The sequence below is a fragment of the Bubalus kerabau genome, chromosome 7 (assembly GCF_029407905.1).
Source record: "Bubalus kerabau isolate K-KA32 ecotype Philippines breed swamp buffalo chromosome 7, PCC_UOA_SB_1v2, whole genome shotgun sequence".
Taxonomy (NCBI): domain Eukaryota; kingdom Metazoa; phylum Chordata; class Mammalia; order Artiodactyla; family Bovidae; genus Bubalus; species Bubalus kerabau.
In genome coordinates this window covers 5762476-5784339 of record NC_073630.1, presented here as the reverse complement: position 1 = coordinate 5784339, position 21864 = coordinate 5762476, and the positions used below count along the sequence as shown (strand labels likewise).

Sequence of the window (21864 nt, the reverse complement as noted above, 5' to 3'; positions counted from 1 at the left end):
ATAAAACCAGAAATCATAAAACTTTAGAAGAAAACAAAGGCAGAACACTCTTTGACATCAACATAGCAATATTTTTTGATATATTTTCTAAGGCAAGAAAAACAAAAGTAAAAATAAACAAATGGGACCTGATTAAATTTAAAAGCTTTTATTTATGAAAGAAAACCATCAACATAGTGAAAAGACAACCTACTGCATGTGAAATATATTTTCAAATGGTATGACCAATAAAGGATTAATATCCAAATATATTAACAGCTCATACAAACAATATAAAAAAATCAATCCAACTTAAAAATGGGCAGAAGACCTGAATAGACATATTTCCAATAAGCACATGCTGATGGCCAATAGGCACATGAAAAGATACCCAACATCACTAATTATAAGAGAAATTCAAGACTTCACTTCAGACCTGACAGAATGGCTAAGATAAAAAATACCACAAAAAAACAAATATTGGTGAGGATGTAGAGAAAAGGAAACCCTTGTACACTATTGGGAATATAAATTGGTGAAACCTCTGTGGAAAACTGTATGCAAGTTCCTTGAAAAGCTAAAAAAAAAAGAAAGAACTGCCGTATGATTCAACAATTCCACTCCTGGATATATATTGAAATAAAATAAATAGACATACACCCCAATGCTCATAGCAGCAACATTTACAATAATCAAAATATGGAAGCATCCTAAGTGTCCATCAACAGATTAATGGATAAAGAATATGTGGTGTATATATATTATGGAATATTACTCAGCCATAAAATAGAATGAAATTCTGCTGTTTGCAGCAACGTGCATAGACCTGGAGAGTACCATGCTTAGTGAAAGAAAGACTTTAAATACTCTATATTATCACTTATATGTGAAATCTAAAAAGTAAGACAAATAAATGAGTTTACCAAAACAGAAACAGACTCACAGACACAAACTAGTGATTACCAGTGGGGACAGGGCTGTGAGGATATGGGATTGAGAGACACAAAGTACTATCTATAAAATAAATAGGCAACAAGGATATATTGTGTAGCACAAAGAGATATAGCCAATATTTTGTAATAACTTTAAATGGAGTATAATCTACAAAAATATTGATGTTTATGTTGTACACATGAAACTGATATAAATAAATTACAGATCAATTTAAAAAATCTAAATTAATTAAGGTCTGGTATAGCAATAAAATGATCAAATTATTGGAGATAATCTTAAGGAGTATTGTATAGCCTTAGATTTGACAATAGACGTGGGGAAAGTGGAGTTTCTTAGTAAGACAGCACACCCAGAAGCTATAAACATATTTGATGGCATTACTACACTAAACAACACATTGTTTTCTATACACCCAGTGGTGCTAATGTAACCAAATATGCACTGTAAATATATTCTGACTCTACTGTTCATTTTTTATTTTATTTTAATATTTAGTATTTCTAATATACAATGAGCTTTTTGTTGTTGTCCAGACAGTTATGTCCAACTCTTAGCTCTTGCCAATTAATAAAAATACAAATAATTGGAGAAAAGAAGCAAACTAGATATTCACAGAAGATAAATTTTAAGCTGACAAGCATATGAAATGATCTTCAATGTTTCTAAGTAGTAAGGGAAATGCAAAATATAACCATACAAGGTATTTTTAACTCATCAGACTGGCAATAATTAAGAGTGAAAACATCTCCTGCTGCTGCTGCTGTTTCTGATAAACAAGAGGGAGACTGACTAAAATCGTTCTTGGAAAGTACTCTGTCAATAACTGTTAATTTAAAAAGACTCACAACCTGTGACTCAGCAGCCCCATTTTTAAAGATCTCACCTTCTGAAGTTTAAAAAAAAAAAAACTTACTTTAAAAAAATGGATACAAAAGCTATTTTTTATAGTATGGAAGCACCAGTTGGGGAATGTTGAATAAAAAATTATGATTACACCCATGCCTTGAAGCATCTATGTTAGGTCTATTTCCACTGGCCTGAAGAGATGTTTATAGAACACTGTTAGTGAAAACAGAAATTTTGAGAATATTGGGTAGCAAATGGTTCCATTTTAGTTAAGAAAGAACAAACTTTTTAAATTTACATGTGTTAAATATTCAAATGAGAGTATCCTAGGACAACACCATTTGTCTGAGTGTGGAGAAGGGCCAAAGGAACAAGAGGATGTACATGGGGCTCTTAATACCGGTTCCCATGATGAGTGAGATAAGAGATGGATTGACAAGCAAGTGTGAGATCATTCATTTTTACCAAATGCTATTATCTTTCCCATTAAAATAAGTATCCATTTTTTAAATAATTTAAGAGATAAAGACTTTAAAAAACTGAAGCTGTAGTAACGATATAAGGTTAAGGTCATGTGGAAAAATCCTGATGTGAAGCCATTTCACTTATGAGTGAGAGAAATGTTGTGACTTCAGAGTGGGTCACAGCCCACTCTGTGGGCTTCACTCTGTTGTGACTTCAGAGTGGCTCCCAGCCCTGCAATGCTGCCCTGTGGGTGGGCCCTTGGCAAATGCACAACATTCAGATTTGACAACCTTGGAGTGGAGCTCTCCGTCCACTCACCTTCAGCTGGGGTCAGTATGAGACCTCCTCAGTGAAGAAGAGAGTGTTGGTTTCCTTAGCAAGATGCAGAGCGCTTGAAAGAGACAAAATTGATGGAGCCAAGTTTTGGAGAGTTACATCAAGAGATGATGAGATAAGATACTTCTGAAATCAAGTAGGACCCTATGGGCCTTACCTCCTATGTCCTTGCCCTGCCTTTTGTCTGTGGAAATACTTTAGCCAAAGAGGAAATTTAATCACAGACATGAGAAAATGCAGAAGCAAAGAAAAGCAGTCGGACAGGATAAAACAATAGTTAGTCATTAAGCATAGTTAAGGACATTCAGTTCCTTCTCTGGGCCTTGAGATAATATTCTGAGCCATGCCCTGTGATCTGTCTTGTAGATACTGAAACCCCAGCAGGTGGAGGAAGTTAGCCACATGATGACCAGACCATAACCATGACATAAGCTGCCACAATTCTGAGAATTGGCCTCAAGGAAATGGAAACAAACTGGCCCTGGAACTGAAGACTGCTGCTGCTGCTGCTGCTGCTGCTGCTGCTGCTAAGTCGCTTCAGTCATGTCCGACTCTGTGCGACCCCATAGACGGCAGCCCACCAGGCTCCCCTGTCCCTGGGATTCTCCAGGCAAGAACACTGGAGTGGGTTGCCATTTCCTTCTCCAGTGCATGAAAGTGAAAAGTGAAAGTGAAGTCGCTCAGTCATGTCCGACTCAGCGACCCCATGGACTGCAGCCTAGCAGGCTCCTCCGTCCACGGGATTTCGAAGGCGAAAGTACTGGAGTAGGGTTCCATTGCCTTCTCCGGGAACTGAAGACTAATTGTACTTAAAACAATCACCACATGACCAACTTCAAGAAGACTGTCGGAGCTGACTCTGTCTGCATGAAGCCCCCTCTGTCTATAAAAGCTCTTGCCCACTGGTTGTCAGTGGGGGGTGTCAGCCTTTGGACTAGAGTCTGCCCTTTCTCCCACCTCAGTTGCCAGCATCTGAAATAAAGTAAACTTACCTTTCCACAAAACTTGTCTTGCTATTGGCTTTTGAGGGGTGAGTAGCCAGACCTCCACTTTTGGTTACACTTCCTACAGGGGCAGCCTTGGAAAGCAGGCAGGACAGAGGTTCAGGAAGGCAAATGAAGGAGAGAAGGGCTCTTCAATCTTCGTCCTTCAACAGTAACAACTGACATGGACAGAGGACTGTCTTTTGCCAGACACCATCCTGAGATGGTGTAACCATTTAACTCTCCAACAACTGGATGACGCTGGTCCTATTATCACCTTTATTCTGCAAATGAAGTAATTGGAAAACAGAAAAATTAATAGCTTATGGCCTTATGGCAAGTCAGTGGTGGAGTGAAATTTAAACCAAAACAGTTTGGATACTTATCTCTCAACAACTGTCTTCGTATGCTTCCTGGAATATGCCAAGTTCCTTGATACTTTCAAGTCTCAAGATTTCAAGTCTAAAGTACTTTTATCTGAAGAAAAAATACTTTTTTCCTCATCCAATAATAGCATCTCCTTTCCTGATGTCTTTACTGCCTGACACCTGACACCTGTCATTTTTCACAGTATCTTAAGTGATACTTTCAAAATCTGTATCAGTACATTATAGTATTGTCTAAAAGTTGACCAATTTGGACCTACAAAAAATGACAATTTCATATGTTTTGATGTAGTATCTACCTGTGTTTTATGAATATTATTTATAGATGTTTCTTTCCCACTAAGGAGAAACCCATCTCAGAGTCCAAACATTTTAATCACTGTTTCTTCAACAACTATCAGAATATATGCCAATACTATACATTTACTTAATGATTACAGAATATAAAAGTTAATGATGATGCAGAGAAATTCTGAAGTAAAAAAGGCAGATGAGGTGATAAATAATAGATGATAAAGCAAAAAACTTTGAGGACATTAAATAGATGGTGCAGAAGTCATAATTTAGCCACTTCTTAAGTATAGTTATCCATGCTGTTCATGAAATGTATCTTTCTATTGCACTATTAGTTAAGGCACGTTCACATCTGTTGATTAATTGATAGATTTCCTATTTCACTTCTACAATATATAATCATATTGAAGGATACAAGTCCAGCAGAAGCAGAAATTCTAAGTGGTTTGGAAATATGTTACCATATGATTCAAGTAATTCTTTTAAAATGGAATATAATATGAGTCACTATTATGACTGATTGGAAAGTGCACTTAAGATCAAAGAGACAATAACTAATGGAAGCTTTCATCAGAAGGCTTTCAGGATGAAGCCCGTACCCTAGAGCACTGTTCTTTCTCCACTGAATACACGTGGGTTAGGAAAACAGACTTTAAAAATATGGGATGTGGCTAACTAATTAAAAGTTTTAAAGACAAATATAAATATAAGCCAATAACTATAATCTCTTTTATGAGGAATGAAATGAATTTTTAAGATATACTGAATACTAAGTGCAAAGCTATTGAATAGATAGAATCTAAGGGAAGAAATGAATCTTTAAGATATATACTAAGTACAAAGCTGTAAAGGGTATAAAATAAAGATGATTGATATCATGGGCATAGGTGACAAATTGAGTTCTTGAGGCTGTAATTTGCAGATTCTATAGTTCATGAACAAATCGATGTGATCTACCACAGACTCTGGAAAAACCTGGCTTGTTATACACCTGAGATCAATACTATCTTCTGCTGCTTTCTTTTTTTAAATTCAAATACCATGATCACTTTTCTCCTTGCTATCTCAAAGTTTCTGTGAAGTTCATCCTTCATTTCTTCTTAATTCAAAGCCACTCCTTCCTTCAGTGCTCTGGACTTACTAAATTTCTGCCTTCATCTTTAAAAATCTAAAGCATTCTTTCTCCATTGATTTCTAAGCTGATGCATATGTCTGTTTCACTAATCTTAAAGTCCATGAACCTGTTAGTGGCAGAAATTCTCAAAAGACTTGTCTTATGTCATTGGCTTAACTTCCTCACTATTTATTTGATCCTTTCTTGTTTTCATCTGGCTTCTACCATCCTCCTTGTACTCCACCTTTTTTCTGCAAAGTTTCAGAAAAAAAGAACAGATAGATGCAGAGGTCCCAGAGACCATAAGAAAGCGGAGCAAAACAAACAAAAAAAGATAGAAGCAAGCCTTAGAAATGGGAAACACTGTCAAAATTATAGGAAATTGCCTGGAGAACAGCATGGAGAGAAGGGTTTAGTCAAGCCCTGTCCACCAAGGAGGGTTACAGTCAATCTGTGGTGACATCACATGGGGAAACAGTGCCTGGAAGAATCTGATTTTCATAGACTCAGCAGAGGAAACACTAAAGAGTCAATGACTTGACTGAAAATTCACAAGCCACTTTCATGACCAACAAAGAGACATCGTTGCTATAGTAAGTGAAAGCATGGTATCTCCTACAATAATGTCTGTGTGTGGCAGGGAGCTGTCTTTACTGTACAATTACAGATACCGTGGTTGTGGTGAGTGAAAGGAGAGTAGCAAAGAGAAGCATGAGGTCCATGAGCAATGTAGGTGAGAGACTCTGTGTGTTTAAGAAGCCTCCATGGGATTTCCCTGGTGGACCAGTGGTTAAGAGTCCGCTTGCCAATGCTGAGGACACGGGTTCAATCCCTGGTGCGAGAAGATCCCACACACCATGGAACAACTAAGCCCATGCCCATAACTACTGAGCCCACACTCTAGAGCCTGTGCTCCACAAGAGAAGCCACCACAGTGAGAAGGTAGAGAGCAGCCCCCACACACCACAATGAGAGAGAGCCCATATGCAGCAAGAAGGACCCAGTGCAGCCAAAGATAGACAAATCATTGTTTAACTGATGGAGAAGGCCCATATGCCGCGAGAAGGACCCAATGCAGCCAAAAGTAAATAGACCATTGTTTAACTGATGGAGAAAAACTAATAATGCAGGTTAAATGTTGACATGTTTGTGAGTAGCACACGCGTGTGAACACACACACACACACACACAGGGAAAGATTAAAAAAAAAAGAAGAAGAAAGCCTCTATGGTTTGCTATTCTGAGGCTAAGAATTCAAATCCAAAAAAAACTCTCTCTGCTAGTTTGCACCATAGTATCTAAAACCTTGTATGGCTTTTCTCTAGGATGCTGGATTTAACTGCCTTTCCACTCATTCCAGGCCAGGGTCCTGAGAGGTCTTTGTGGCCATTGGTCGCACAGAGCATCAGAGTTAATTCCTTGAAATGTCTTGTCACACCCTGGTTGTTGACCACCACCCTCAAGACTCTTCAGGCAAAGGCTTGGTTGCACAATATAAGCAGCCGTAACTTGGTAAGAAGGAGGACAGCTTCTTAGAGAAACCCAGCTTCTTAGGACAGCGGGTCTTCTTAGAGTTACCCCAAGATAACTGCCACAAAACATAGGCAGATCTTGTAAGCTTTTCAATTCTGGGGAGAAGGGGATCCTGAGAGTCAGACATTAAAGTTTTTTCACATATGTTACAAAAGCAGAATTTATGAAATCATTTTTGGTTAAGAAGTAGCTGTCTTACATATTCAGAAAAATAGAACATAAAGAGACAAAATCATAAATATTTCAAACAGGTAACCACCATAAATTTCCCCTCATCAGTTAATTCAGTGATTAATTTCTGTCCTTCTGGATCTTGGGTTGCTAGTCACAACTGAAACTGAGTTCTGGATATGCTGATTCAGTCCAGTGCTATGGTCTAAGAGTTGTCTAAATGATGTCTACCAGAAGTCTGAACTCACAGTCTATTATCTGAATTGTCAACATCAGTTCAAGGTTTTAGGTTACCTAAAAATCTTGGAAATTATCCTCAAGCTGACTTAGATTATCCTCAAGTTATCCTCAAGATGATCCTGACTTGAGAAAAGCTAGTCAGAATAATGATTCAATTAAAGTGAATAAAATCTAATTTTTTATAATCATAAACATGTAAGAGTAAAGTTAGCCTAGTTAATCAGTAAATCTACTTAAGTTTGGAAAAAGCAAACTCAAGTAAAATAAGATATAAGCTTGTTTTATTCTTAACAGTGATGAATCAGAAGACATAGCTTTGTTTTTTTTTTAACTAAACTAAAATGATTAAACTAATCTTGTTTGCTACAGAGTTATCTTAATTATGTCAGCTTGGAATCTTGAAACATTTTTAGTTTTTGTAAGAAAACACATTTTAGATTTATTTCAACCTTGGGCTGCAATAGGATGACCTTTGTGGGCTGGATTCATCCCTCAGGTCAACAATTTGTCATATCTGTCTGGTATAAATGAGTCCTCATTAATTAAAACCAGTGGTCTTGAAATTTCTTGCTCATCTACTACCAGAAAATTTAAAGTTACAACTAATTTTTTGTTATTATATTAAGGATGTAACTTCTGTCATATTAATATTACCTTTTAAATAAAATTATTATTGTAATACATTCAATGGAATTAAAATGATATATCAAACCTGAAAGGGATAAATTAATCCTGACTAAATAAAGCAAGTTCTCTAAAGTTCAGGGCACCATGCCCTAGGTTGTCCTAGATTGCAACAGGGGTACATTTAGTTCTGCAGCTGCTTTTAATATGTACTATAAAGAGCGAAGTTTTTAATTTGTGGAAATTAGCATCAAAAATAAAAGAAAGTATTGGACCAAAAGTAAACATAAGCTTTGCAACAGGTAATTAATGGCTATCTTTTAAATGAACTCTTCGTGAAGTAGAATCCATGATATCCTGAATTTTAGGTTAATTTAAATTTAGTAAATACATGGTAGCAATGGACACTCAGAGATAAACAAGAATATCAAAGATGAAAAAGCAGAGAAATGGTTTATTGGTGACAACAAGCACAAGTTTTACACCTAAAGAAAACAATGCACATGCATTATCCAGGAATCTTGTCCCACACACACACACAAAATCTCATCTGTGATTCTAAACAAATAACACACACACAAAAAATTAAACAGTAATTTGGTCCATCAGAAGTAAACATGGAACATCTCACTTCCTCTGCCTTGAAATCATTGTTGTTGTTGTTCAGTTGCCAAGTCGTGTCCGACTTTTCATGACCCCATGGACTGCAGCATGCCCAGCTGCCCGGGCCCTCACCATCTCCTGGAATTTGCTCAAGTTCATGTTCATTGCATCAGTGATGCCATCCAACCATCTCGTCCTCTGTCACCCTCTTCTTCTGCCTTCAATCTTTCCCAGCATGAGGGTCTTTTCCAATGAGTCAGCTCTTCCCATCAGATGGCCAAAGTATTGGAGCTTCAGCTTCAGCATCAGTCCTTCCAATAAGTATTCAGGGTTGATTTCCTTTAGGATTGACTGGTTTAATCTCCTTGCTGTCCAAGGGACTCTCAAGAGTCTTCTCCAGCACCACAGTTGGAAAGCATAAATTCTTTGGCACTCTGCCTTCTTTATGGTCCAGCTCTCACACTCAGACATGACTACTGGAAAGACTATAGCCTTGACTATATGGACCTTTGTGAGAAAAGTGATGTCTTTGCTTTTTACCACATGGTCTAGGTTGGTCATAGCTTTCCTGCCAAGAAGCAATCGTCTTCTAATTTCATGGCTACAGTCAATCATGCAGAGTATCATTTCATACTATAGACATAAGTGAATGAGAGACTTGACTTTCTTCTTAATGAGGAGACTTAAAATGCTTTTTGTAAATCTTTAATAGTCCCTTTCTAAAATTCATAGATAAGGCATAACAACTTGTCAGGATGTTTGGGCTGGATAAAATGAAGTGCTGCCATCTTCAGTATTTTTTACTGTTGTTTGGTTTTGCTTTCCTGAGACTCTAAGCATCAGTGCTTTGACAGTTACTGAGAGATAGCAGGAAAGGTCTTGTGCATAAAATGTCATCACTGCCACCACTCCAACCTATAATGTATATTGAATTGAGAGTATACACACATAGGTTAAAATAACTTTCTAATTCCAGGCTTTACTTTACCAAAGTTAACAGTAAGGCAAGAAAAGGCACAATGACTTATGGCTGGCTCATAGGAACTTCAGTAAAGGTGGCTTTGCCAGAATCAATATTTTGAAATGTTTCTTTGGCACTTTGAAAATTTCACAACCAGAAGGAAAGTTATGACTAACCTAGATAGCATATTGAAAAGCAGAGACATTACTTTGCCAACAAAGGTCTGTCTAGTCAAGGCTATGTTTTTTCCAGTAGTCATGTATGGATGTGAAAGTTGGACTGTGAAGAAAGCTGAGTGCTGAAGAATTGATGCTTTTGAACTGTGGTGTTGGAGAAGACTCTAGAGAGTCCCTTGGACTGCAAGGAGATCCAACCAGTCCATTCTGAAGGAGATCAGCCCTGAGATTTCTTTGGAAGGAATCATGCTAAAGCTGAAAGTCCAGTACTTTGGCCACCTCCTGCGAAGAGTTGACTCATTGGAAAAGACTCTGATGCTGGGAGGGATTGGGAGCAGGAGGAGAAGGGGATGACAGAGGATGAGATGGCTGGATTGCATCACCGACTCGATGGACGTGAGTTTGAGTGAACTCCGGGAGTTGGTGATGGAAAAGGAGGCCTGGCATGCTACAATTCACGGGGTCGCAAAGAGTTGGACATGACTGAGCAACTGAACTGAACTGAACCACATGAATTGTAGATCTCTGGTTGGATGGCATCACTGACTCAAAGGACATGAGGTTGAGCAAACTCTGGGAGATGGTGAAGGACAGGGAAGCCTGGCATGCTGTAGTTCATGGGGTCGCAAACAGTCAGACACAGACATGATTGACTGACTGAACAACAAGTGAAAGATAAAAATATAAAATTTGCAGAAGAAAACATAAAACATCTTTAATAACCTTGGGGAAACTAAAGACTTTTTAAACACAATACCTAGAGAGGAAATATGATGGTAAGTAGGACTACATTAAAATGAATGTTTCTGTTTATTAGAAGAATTCTTAAGGGAGTAAAATGGCAGTTCACAGAGTGAGAGCAGATATTTGAAATACATGTATCCAACAAATGTGTGTATGCACAATACACAAAGCACCCATAAAATCAAAATATAAAGGCAAAGAACCTCCATGCAAAACAATTGAATAGACACCTTTGCATGACCAATGAACATACTAAGATGCCCAATTGTATTAGCCATAAGGGGATACAAATTAAAACCAGGATGCAATGCCATTTAAACAACAAACTCCAATACTAAAATTTAAAAAAAATAATAGAATTACATAACAGACTGTTGATTACCACAGAGGGGGGCTGTTAGGGGAGGGATAGAGTGGGAGACTGGGATTAAGAGATGTAAACTATCATATATAAAATGGAAAAGCAACAGGTCCTACTGTATAGCACAGGGAATGACACTCAATATCCTGTGATAAACCATAATGGAAAAGAATATAAAAATGTCTCTATATGTATTACTGAATCACTTTGCTACACAGCAGTAATTGACAGAAAATTGTAAATAAACTATACTTCAATAAAAAATATAGATTAAAGCAGATGTTGACAAGAATGGGATGCAACCTGAACTTTCAAGTTCTAAGTGTGTAAATTAGTATGATCACTGTGGAGTGGGTTGCAAGACTTAGCAAATAAAAATTCCCCTTGTAGAGAAATACTTGGAAGTTTCTACTAAAGGTGGACATAGTATAACAAAGTCACAAAGTAATGACTCCTGATTTCTATAACCAATAAAAATAAACCTTTGTGTTCATCATGATAGTGTATAATAATATTCATAGCAGCACTATTTGTTATAGCTCCAAACTGAAAACAATGTTCATTAATCATTTAAATGGACATGCACATTGTGGTATATTCATGATCTGAAATACTATACAGGGGAGAAATTTAATGAACATTAAGGAAATGGCAACCTACTCCAGTACTCTTGCTTGGAAAATCCCATGGACAGAGGAGCCTGGTAGGCTACAGTCCATGGGGTCACAAAGAGTCGGACACAACTGAATGACTTCACTTTCACTTTAATACAGGTAATCACGTGGAAAATTTTGTAAACCCAATGTTGAGTAAATGAAGCCAGATACAAAATAGTACACACTGTATCATTCTACATATATAAAGTTTAAAAACAGGTAAAGGTAATCAATGGAGTTAGACATTAGAATAGTTACTTGGAGGATAAAAGAGGAAATAATCAATCCATGGGAAGGGGACAGAAAGCAGCTTTGGGACAACTATTATAATTGTTGATTCAATATGAGTTAGAAGAGTGTTTCCACTTTGTGAAAACTCACTGAACTGTGCACTTCATGTTTGGATGATACACATCAAAATGATTTGTTAGCTTTTAAACTAAAATTATGTATGGAAGGACTTAAAATACAAGAAAATAATAGCATTTATGTGAGGGTGGATTGGTATAAACAGGTAAAATAGTCTGACATTCTTGTATTCCCCAGAAACAGTAAACTGCCAATTAACCAAACCAACCTATTTCTAACAAATAAACTTGACTTGTACAGCTGATTGCGTTAGGTGACTTTTTGTGGTAATTAATATATATTACATAGTCAGCATGAGTCTGTCACCTAGAGAGTAAAAGCTATTTGTGTAAACAGTTCAGGGAAAGATGTTTAGGTGAAAAGAGAAAATAAAAATATGCCTTTTAAGGTTCCAGAAATAGATTATTACATATCACTGTAATTTTAGGACTATATTAAGAAGACAGCTAACTTAAGCCAAAGTGAATTTTCCCAACCCTGCTTTCAAGCCTTCTGTGTATAAACAAAACTTTGGCAAAACTAATACAATTATGTAAAGTTTAAAAATAAAATAAAATTAAAAAAAAAATAAAAAAATAAAATGCTATATAAGAAAAAAAAAAAAACTCCAGTGGTGCCCCAGGAACAGAGTAGTAGCAGACTTGATTCTAAAGAGGCAAATCTATAAGGCCAAGGACAGAGAGACACGAGATGAGTTTAGCAGCATCTGGGTGCTGTGGGAAGTTCTCATTAATATTTCTCAGACATGTGCATTCTAAGTCGCTTCAGTTGTGTCCAACTCTATGTGACCCTATGGACTGTAGGGAAAGATTGAGGGCAGGAGGACAGGGGGACAGGGGGAGAGAGGATGAGATGGTTGGATGGCATTGTTTGCTCAATGAACATGAGTTTGAGCAAACTGCGGGAGATAGTGAAGGACTGGGAAGCCTGGTGTGCTGCAGTCCATGGGGTCTCAAAGAGTTAGACATGAATTAGTGACTGAACAATACTATTATTCATCTAGTAATGTTCTTTTAAACACGTGGCATAAATCATGTGATGCACACATGTGCATGAACATACAGGTCTGTATATGTGTGTGTCAGTTAATCTTCATCTACATGTGTGGGATACTTAGTCCACTTTTGAAATATACTGATCTATTAACCCCCTTGGAGGAGGATGTGGCAACCCACTTCAGTATTCTTACCTGGAGGATCCCATGGACAGAGGGGTCTGCAATCTATTAATCAGCATATTACTGGTAAAATAATTTTTCATTGGGAAATGATACTGTGTTCAAGAAATTTTATGCATGTTGTTCTCCTTTTGAAGGTATGAAATGTAAGAATCTGGAAAACTTGGCAGTCTGCCTTTTGGAGGAAAACACTCCAACTCCGGAGCTGTATGTGGTCCTGTGTCTTCCACTTCACAGAGCCCCTGGACCCAACTAAATGGTTGGCCACCTCTCCCTTGGGGATGTCAGTGGGTTCTTTACTTTATTGTTCAGCTCCTGGCAGCATACCTTCTGATAAGTCAGCATTCATTCTTGGTAGGAGGCGCCCCTGCCATGCTGAATGTTGATTTTGAGCTTTACCTCCACAATGCCCAACTTAGAGCAGACATCCTTTAACAGTGCTTGCGAAAGTGCCTGAGAGTGCAGTGGAGACTCGGCTAGCCTTGCAGCACCCGGCATAACTGCCTTTCTGGCTTCATCAAATTAACATGTGTGCATGTGTGCTAAGTCTCTTCAGTTGTGTAAGACTCTGTGACCCTATGGACTGTAGCCCACCAGGCTCCTCTGTCCATGGGATTCTCCAGTCAAGAATACAGGGATGGGTTGCCATGCCCTCCTCCAGGGGATCTTCCCCAACCAGGGATGGAATCTGCTGCGGCTCCTGCAATTCCTGCATTACAGGCAGATTCTTTACTGCTGAGCCGCTGAGGAAGCCCGAATCAACACATATTAGGTATATTTTGGGCTTCCCTAGTGATTCAGCAGTAAAGAATTCACCTGCCAACGCAGGAGACTTGGTTTGATCCCTGCTTGGGAAGATCCCTAGAGAAGGAAATGGTAACATTTTCTCCCCAGTTCCTTCAGTGAGAGTTGAAAGAAAGGGAAGTATGTTTTCTTATACTTTTCTTTCATCCAAATTTCCAAAGGTTTCTCCAAACACATCGTCATCTCCTCTGCTGAAAATCACTACCAACCATATCTTTCCACATAAATTCAGCAACATTGGGACCAATAGATGGGGGATTTAATAGCAAGTAGGGACTCTAATCGTTCCAGAAACACAGCTATTTCTGCTTTATTGACTATGCCAAAGCCTTTGACTGTGTGGATCACAACCAACTGTGGAAAATTCTGAAAGAGATGGGAATACCAGACCACCTGACCTGCCTCTTGAGAAACCTATATGCAGGTCAGGAAGCAACAGTTAGAACTGGACATGGAACAACAGACTGGTTCCAAATAGGAAAAGGAATATGTCAAGGCTATATATTGTCACCCTGCTTATTTAACTTCTATGCAGAGTACATCATGAGAAACGCTGGGCTGGAAGAAGCACAAGCTGGAATCAAGATTGCCAGGAGAAATATCAATAACCTCAGATATGCAGATGACACCACCCTTATGGCAGAAAGTGAAGAGGAACTAAAAAGCCTCTTGATGAAAGTGCAAGAGGAGAGTGAAAAAGTTGGCTTAAAACTCAACATTCAGAAAACTCAGATCATGGCATCTGATCCCATCACTTCATGGGAAATAGATGGGGAAACAGTGGAAACAGTGTCAGACTTTATTTTGGGGGGCTCCAAAATCACTGCAGATGGTGATTGCAGGCATGAAATTAAAAGACTCTTACTCTTTGAAGGAAAGTTATGACCAACCTAGATAGCATATTGAAAAGCAGAGACATTACTTTGCCAACTAAGGTCTGTCTAGTCAAGGTTATGGTTTTTATGGTGGTCATGTATGGATGTGAGAGTTGGACTGTGAAGAAGGCTGAGAGTCCAAGAATTGATGCTTTTGAACTGTGGTGTTGGAGAAGATTCTTGAGAGTCCCTTGGACTGCAAGGAGATCCAACCAGTCCATTCTGAAGGAGATCAGCCCTGGGATTTCTTTGGAAGGAATGATGCTAAAGCTGAAATTCCAGTACTTTGGCCACCTCATGTGAAGAGTTGACTCATTGGAAAAGACTCTGATGCTGGGAGGGATTGGGGGCAGGAGGAGAAGGGGATGACAGAGGATGAGATGGCTGGATGGCATCACTGACTCAATGGACGTGAGTCTGAGTGAACTCCGGGAATTAGTGATGGACAGGGAGGCCTGGCGTGCTGCGATTCATGGGGTCACAAAGAGTCGGACACGACTGAGCGACTGAACTGAACTGAACTAAACTGAGGGACTCTAATCACTGGTGGTCCCTTTCTCAGTGAGATTACACCTTCCTATGTTCCCAAATTCCCTCCCTATATTCCCAGACTGTCACGCATCACACAGAACCTCTCTAATGCGTGTGTCTTTACTCCTCAACGTGGTGGCCTCAATGTGGTAAGCCAGAAACCTCCAATCTTACCAACACTTTGTAGCCAAAGATAGAGGTAGCCACGAAGCCTGACCTCCACAGGCCATCCTTATCACCTCCACCTGAATATTGTCACCCTCACCTCGCTTCAATGTTCTACCTCAGGATTTGCAAACTTCTACTGTAAAAATCCAGAGAGTACATATTTTAGGCTTTGTAGACCATAAAGTGTGTGTCACAGTTATGACAAATGTCAACAACTGATGTCAATTCTGCTGTGGTAGTTCCAAGGCAGCCACAGATAATTTATAAATGAAGGAATGTGGCTGTGTTACCACCAAATTTCATCCATGGACATTTGAATTTCATAGTTTTCACAAAATGCTACTTTTAACATTTTTTTAACCATCTAAAGTATAAAGCCATACATAACTTTTTGCTGTTTGTTTAGTTGCTAAGTCACATCCTACTCTCTTGTGACCCTGTGGATTGTAGCTTGACAGGTTTCTCTGTCCACAGGATTTTTCTGAGTTTGGAGTTGCACAAAAATGGAAGGCAAATAGATTTTGCCTGCTGGTGTTTGCCACCTCCTGCCTTTTCCCATCTTTGGTCTTTGTTATCTGAACCATAAGCCAGGGAGCAGATGTAGTCACAGCTGTCCCTGGAATGTCATCAAGCTTTTTTAATTGAGATGACATTTTTCTAGGCAAAACAATGAATAGAAGACCTGAGTTAAACCAGTGACCAGGTGTTCATCCAAGTCAAAACTGCATATACACAAGCTTTAGGGGTTAAGATTAGTATCAGTCAGAATGATTCTCTGGTTTCCATGGGCAGTTACATGATCTCAAGACATATTCAAAGCTGGAGAATATTTAATATAACACAATTGGATTTGATTTCATCTTACATGACAAACTGTAGATACGAGATAGAAGTCTCATCTCCCATTTCTTCCTTCTGGATTTGCCAGCCACTGATTGATGCCCTGTGGGACAGAATCTTTACAGGAGAGATTAATGCCTTCTCCACCCTCTTACAAAAATATTTTTGATCATTTCTGAGATTCCACCCTGAAGTTCTCTCATTATTACAGCTGTGTTTATGCATATTTGATTGGAAGCAAAGCATTTTGCAGCCCACCTTCAAGTTACAAGTCATAAAAACTGAAGCTCTTTCCTGGTATACACACTCAAATTAGGACAAGTAATTTTGTGCTGGTATTTTATCTGTTTTAATCTGTGTGTAAATCAATAGTAGAGAGGTTGTAACAGGCAGGAAGGCCAGGGTCTCCAAACAGAGGAAATAGGCTGCGAGTGTCAGACATTTTTTCTCTCTTATGAGGCAGGAAGAAACAAACTAGTGTTACATTTGTTTCCCCTTCTCTATATTTATGGCCCAGGATATCTCACCTGGTGCCAAGATGATCTCAAAATGCATCTTGTGGGTGAGGTCTGGTGCCATTCTCTGAGTTTTGAGACATTTTCTTTCTTTAATTAGCAGACTGCTAGTAGCTATATAACATCCAGCTAAAGACTAGCAGGGGGATGGGTACTCTTTCTGCCCCCTTCTGATGTCTATGTCAGAAGCATTCTTTCTCTTTTATACTTTAATAAAACTTTATTACACAAAAGCTCTGAGCCATCGAGCCTCGTCTCTGGCCCCGGATTGAATTCTTCTCCTCCAGAGGCCAAGAATCCTGGCGTCTTTCGTGGTTCAGCAACAACCTTTGAGTAAGGTTTAAAAACTTTAAGGATAAAGACTTTTATTCAATAGCACCCCATCCATGGATACATCTGATTGATGTTACTACATGGGAATGACCATATTTTAAGAGCTACAGTTATATATGCATACTACAAATGGATTTTTCTATAGTGAGACAAATGAGCTAAATTTGTTGTGTATCTGTATTTTCTAAATTCCTACAATAATCCTATAGCAACTGTTTTTAATTTTACAAAGTGATTTTTGAATCTTAGGAAATAGAGCAATTATCATCAATTTTCAAAAGAAGAAACCAGAACCAGCTCAGAGAAAAAGTGCAGACAATATTACTACTGTTCTGAGCAGGCCCCCATTTCTCTGATTCCCAGGTTAGTGATTTTTGGTTTCTATGATACCTTCCAGAACAAATTGGGTTATGTGTCCAATGAACTTAATGATGACACTTAATGAAGGTAATAAAACTAAGGAATTACCTGACAAAAAGTCATTTTAAATTTACTTTTGAACTTTGGGTCTGGCTTTGATTTACCTGACTAGTACTTCATTCTTACATTCCAGCCATATAATCTATGTACTCACAGCAAAAAGTGAGGGGTGTGCTTCAGTCCACACATTGTTTTCCAGTGATTTGTCTCCAGCTGGGACATTTTCCTCTATTGAGGGAATATGCCTCTTTCTGTTTCTGGTTTAGATAGAAGTTTTTTGTTTTGTTTTATCAGAGAGAAACCAATTCACACATACATGACACAAACTGAATAAAGTTATTGGTTTTTAAATACTTTATTACATTAATTCTAGTTTCCTGAGTAGATGAATACAATCAAGTTAGCAAATTGGTTTGGTCACTGAGAAAATAAAACATTTCTGAAACCTCACAAAACATTGTAGTGTGCAAACCAGATGTAGTCAGGCTTTCATCTCTTCACAGAACAGTCACTGAAGCAATGAGGTACATCATAAGATGCTTTCACTGCTGCCCTCCAGTCTCTAAACTGCAGAGGAGAGAAGACAAACTTTGAAGGGAATTTCCAGGCAACTGTAATCAAAAATTATCCAGGAAGCTGCAGGAGGGATGACATTACATGAAACCTCATACTTGCCTCAAAACCTAGGCTACTGAAGTCTACAATGAAATTCACATTTTATTTACAAATAAATTACATTTAGGAAACTTACCTCTACATTAATTCCCAAATTAGTCAATTATTTGCAGTCTTATCAGCAAACTTCATATTAGGTTGTTGTATTCTGTTACTTAAACTACTAATGATTCAACACTGAGTGAGACTTGTATATATAGTCACAGTTTAAAAGAAAAGTAGTTGACTTGAATTTCTGAATTAGGAATGAAACAAGCTCTTAAATGGCTTTGTTTAAATAATAAACAAAAAGGCCCAACAGGGTTTTAAAACCAACACAAAGAGACTAACATTTTAAAAAATCGGCTATTTTAGTTCATTAAAGTATATTTCACAGCTGCTATGATGTGTCTAGCACTGACACCAAACATACTCAGTAATTCACTAGGTTTCCTGTTTCTTTCAGACACTCCTGACACCGACAGCTGATGAACATGGATGTCAGGCTCCCCAGACACTGCTGCACACACAGCTTCACCAATGCCACCTTCTTGATAATGATCTTCCACTGTGACAACCCGGCCATCAGTAGCTTTTGCACAGGAGATGATGGTGGCAGCATCCAGGGGTTTAATGGTAAATGGGTCAATAACACAGATAGAAATATCTTGCTGAAAAAGAGCATCAGCAGCTGCTAAGGCTTCATGCAGAGTAACTCCAGCTCCAATTACTGTGACTTTGTCATTATTGCTGTGGCGGATGACCTTGGCCCTTCCAATCTGAAAATTTTCTTGTGGGGTATAAATAACTGCAGTTTCTGATTGGCTGGTCCGAATGAAGCACATTCCTTCACTATTGGCAGCCAGATAAACAGCATGCTCTGTGGAGACAGCATCACTTGGGAGGAAAACAGTGCAATTGGGAATGCTCCGGAACATGGCTAGATCTTCCAAGGCCATCTGGGAAGGGCCATCTTCACCAACAGACACCCCACAGTGAGAACCAATAAGATTTATATTACTTTGAGATATGGCTCCCATCCGGATCTGATCAAATGCTCTAGTCAAAAAGGCAGCTAAAGTAGTAACAAAAGTAATGGTTCGACCACGTGTGGCACAGCCCAGTGCCACACTCACCATGTTTTGTTCCGCAGCAAAACACTCAATAAAACGTTCAGGATGTTCTTTCTTGAATATTTCAAAAAAGGTGGAGTTCTTTGGGTCACCAACCAGGACAACAACTCTTTCATTTGCAAGGCCCAGTTTAGCCAGAGCCAAACCATATGCTTTCTGAGTAGCTACCTTGTCACCAACTTTATAATCAGGCAAACAGGTCATTTTTATATTTGTGATGCTGACTGGAGGTGAGCCTTCAACAGGAGGTTTTGGTAGGAGAGTCCTGTTGGTCTTTATCTGACTTTTAATTAGTCTAATGATTTCATCTGCTCTTTCTTTTGGCAGTGGCTTTCCATGCCAATTTTCTGCATCCTCAACATTTGGAATACCCCGGCCCTTGAAGGTCTTTGCAATTATGGCAGTGGGCTTGTTCTTCCCTTGAGCAGCTTGAGAAAAAGCCTGGCACAACGCCTCCACATCATGGCCATCTACTAAGTAAGTATTCCACCCAAAGGCCTCGCAGCGATTCCGATAGATGTCTGTGCAGTGTTTCAGGGGCGCAACGCCACTTTGCCCCAAGCGGTTCACGTCGAACACTGCCACGAGATTGTCCAAACCGTAGTGGGAAGCAAAGGCCAAAGCTTCCCAGATGGAGCCTTCTGAGGACTCACCGTCGCCCAGGAGGCAGAATACCCGGTAGCTGGCTTTGTCCAAGTACTTGCCAGTATAAGCCATTCCACACGCAGCCCCCAACCCTTGCCCGAGCGATCCTGTCGCCACATCCACAAACGACAGCCTGGGGGTGGGGTGTCCCTCGAGGTCGCAATGAATTGTCCTCAAGTTCAGCAGGTCGGGTTCACTGATGCTGCCTGCCTCCACCCAGGCAGCATAGAGCAGTGGAGCGGCATGACCCTTGGAAAGGACGAATCTGTCGTTGTCGGGGTGCGCGGGCTCAGTCTGTCTGTACCTCATTGTGTGGAAGAAAAGCACCGACACGATCTCTGCCGCGCTGCAGCACGATGTGGGGTGGCCGGAGCCAGAGGCACATGTAGCCCTGATGGAATGGACGCGCAGGCGGTTGGCCAGGTCCTGCAGCACTTGCACTGTGGTCGCGTCCAGTGTCTCGCTGTCCGCCATGTCGGCGCCTTCCCAGGTTCCTGTGCGGGGCAGACGGAGCAGTGCCACGGCGGTTCCGTCACCTGACGGCGTGCCTGTCCTTGCCTCGGGGAAATGAGCTCTGGAGGTTCCGTCTGTTAATCGTGACCCCAGTGGCTGCAGCCGCTGCCCCTGGAAACATTAGTGCAGCTTCATCTTGTGATAGGGAGTCCTGGCTCCACCTCCGGAAGGAACCTGCTTACCACCCAGGCCTAGGTCCTCGCCCTGCCCCGCAGGCTTCTTCCAGTGAATGGGTTTTAATACTTAGTCATTTACATGCTTAACATTATTAAAAATAATTAAACTTCTTTATACTTTTCCTCAGTATAAATTCAAAAGGGCTTTCTTTTATCCCTGCATTATGGGATGCTGTTTGTTGAGGTCCTGCTGTTTTTTCCTGCCTTGAGGCTGCCTGAGACATCCGCACTGTTCTGTGCCTGGGTGCTCGGTTGCAAAGTCCGGTCAGTCTCTGCATTCCTGAGGACTGTAGTCCTCCAGGCTCCTCTGTTGATAGCATTTTTCAAGTGCAAGAATACTGGAGTGCGTTGCCATTTCCTCCTTCAAGAGCTTCTTCCCTGATCCAGGTATAGAACCCAAGTGTCCTACATTTCCTGCATGGGGAAATGAATTCTTTACCACTGAGCCACCTGGGAAGCCCATGCACTGTTCTGTAGCCCAGCATTAATAGAAATGATCCAGAGTTACTGTCAGTCTAATGGATATGGCAACACCATGTCAATGAGACTTTCCAGAGCAGCTGGAAATTCTTTTTATTTATTTTTAATTGGACGATAATTGCTCTTCAGCTTTGTGTTGGTGAAAATTCTGACTCTGACTCGCAGATAGAAATACGATAATATGCAAAATTTTCACGAAGATCAAATTTAGAACCGCTGAATGGTAGGGTATCTAGAACTGTAATTCCCCCCACGTATCCTAAAATACACTTACTAATAATACTTTTTAAATATAATTAACTTACTTGCTTTAGTTATATAACTAAACTTCTGCCACTGAGTGCTTCTACCAGGCCAAGGTTAGCATGTTATCTAAAAACACAAAAACACAATAACAGTACTATATCTCTCCCATGCTGTGGTATTAAACAGCTTAATTTTTGAGTAATAATACTTAGTTTTAACTTCACATTAAAATCATCACACTGGAAACAAAACAGACTTATCTCCTGGACTCCACCTCAAGAGAAGCTAAATTCTAATCTATGGGACTAGAGTTTCAAACACTATAGTTTTAATGCACCTGTTACTTATCTGGGAGGAAAATAAAACAAATTTAGTATTGCCAAGAGAGATCTCCGAAATGGAGCTGGGAGGCTACTGAGGAAGTGATTCTTGATGGACTCTGAACTTCTTATCACTTACTGTCTTAACTCAAGCATCCAGAACTCTGCCCTATGCTTCAGAAATTTAAGGTGCTTGTTGGACCCTTACCCTAAATAACTCTGACAGCATATCCCTTAAG

The 21864-nt window shown here is 39.5% G+C and overlaps 1 protein-coding gene across 1 annotated transcript; it reads right to left on the bottom strand.

The window, feature by feature from the left end:
- Positions 1 to 17974: 17974 nt before the first annotated feature.
- TKTL2 (transketolase like 2) lies at positions 17975 to 21046 on the bottom strand. The gene is made up of 2 exons (XM_055587433.1): positions 18210 to 21046; positions 17975 to 18094 (listed from the first exon to the last, which is right to left on the bottom strand). The coding sequence occupies exon 1, from the start codon at positions 20362 to 20364 to the stop codon at positions 18484 to 18486; it is 1881 nt and encodes a 626-aa protein (XP_055443408.1). The 5' UTR covers positions 20365 to 21046; the 3' UTR covers positions 17975 to 18094; positions 18210 to 18483.
- Between the last annotated feature and the right edge of the window lie 818 nt (positions 21047 to 21864).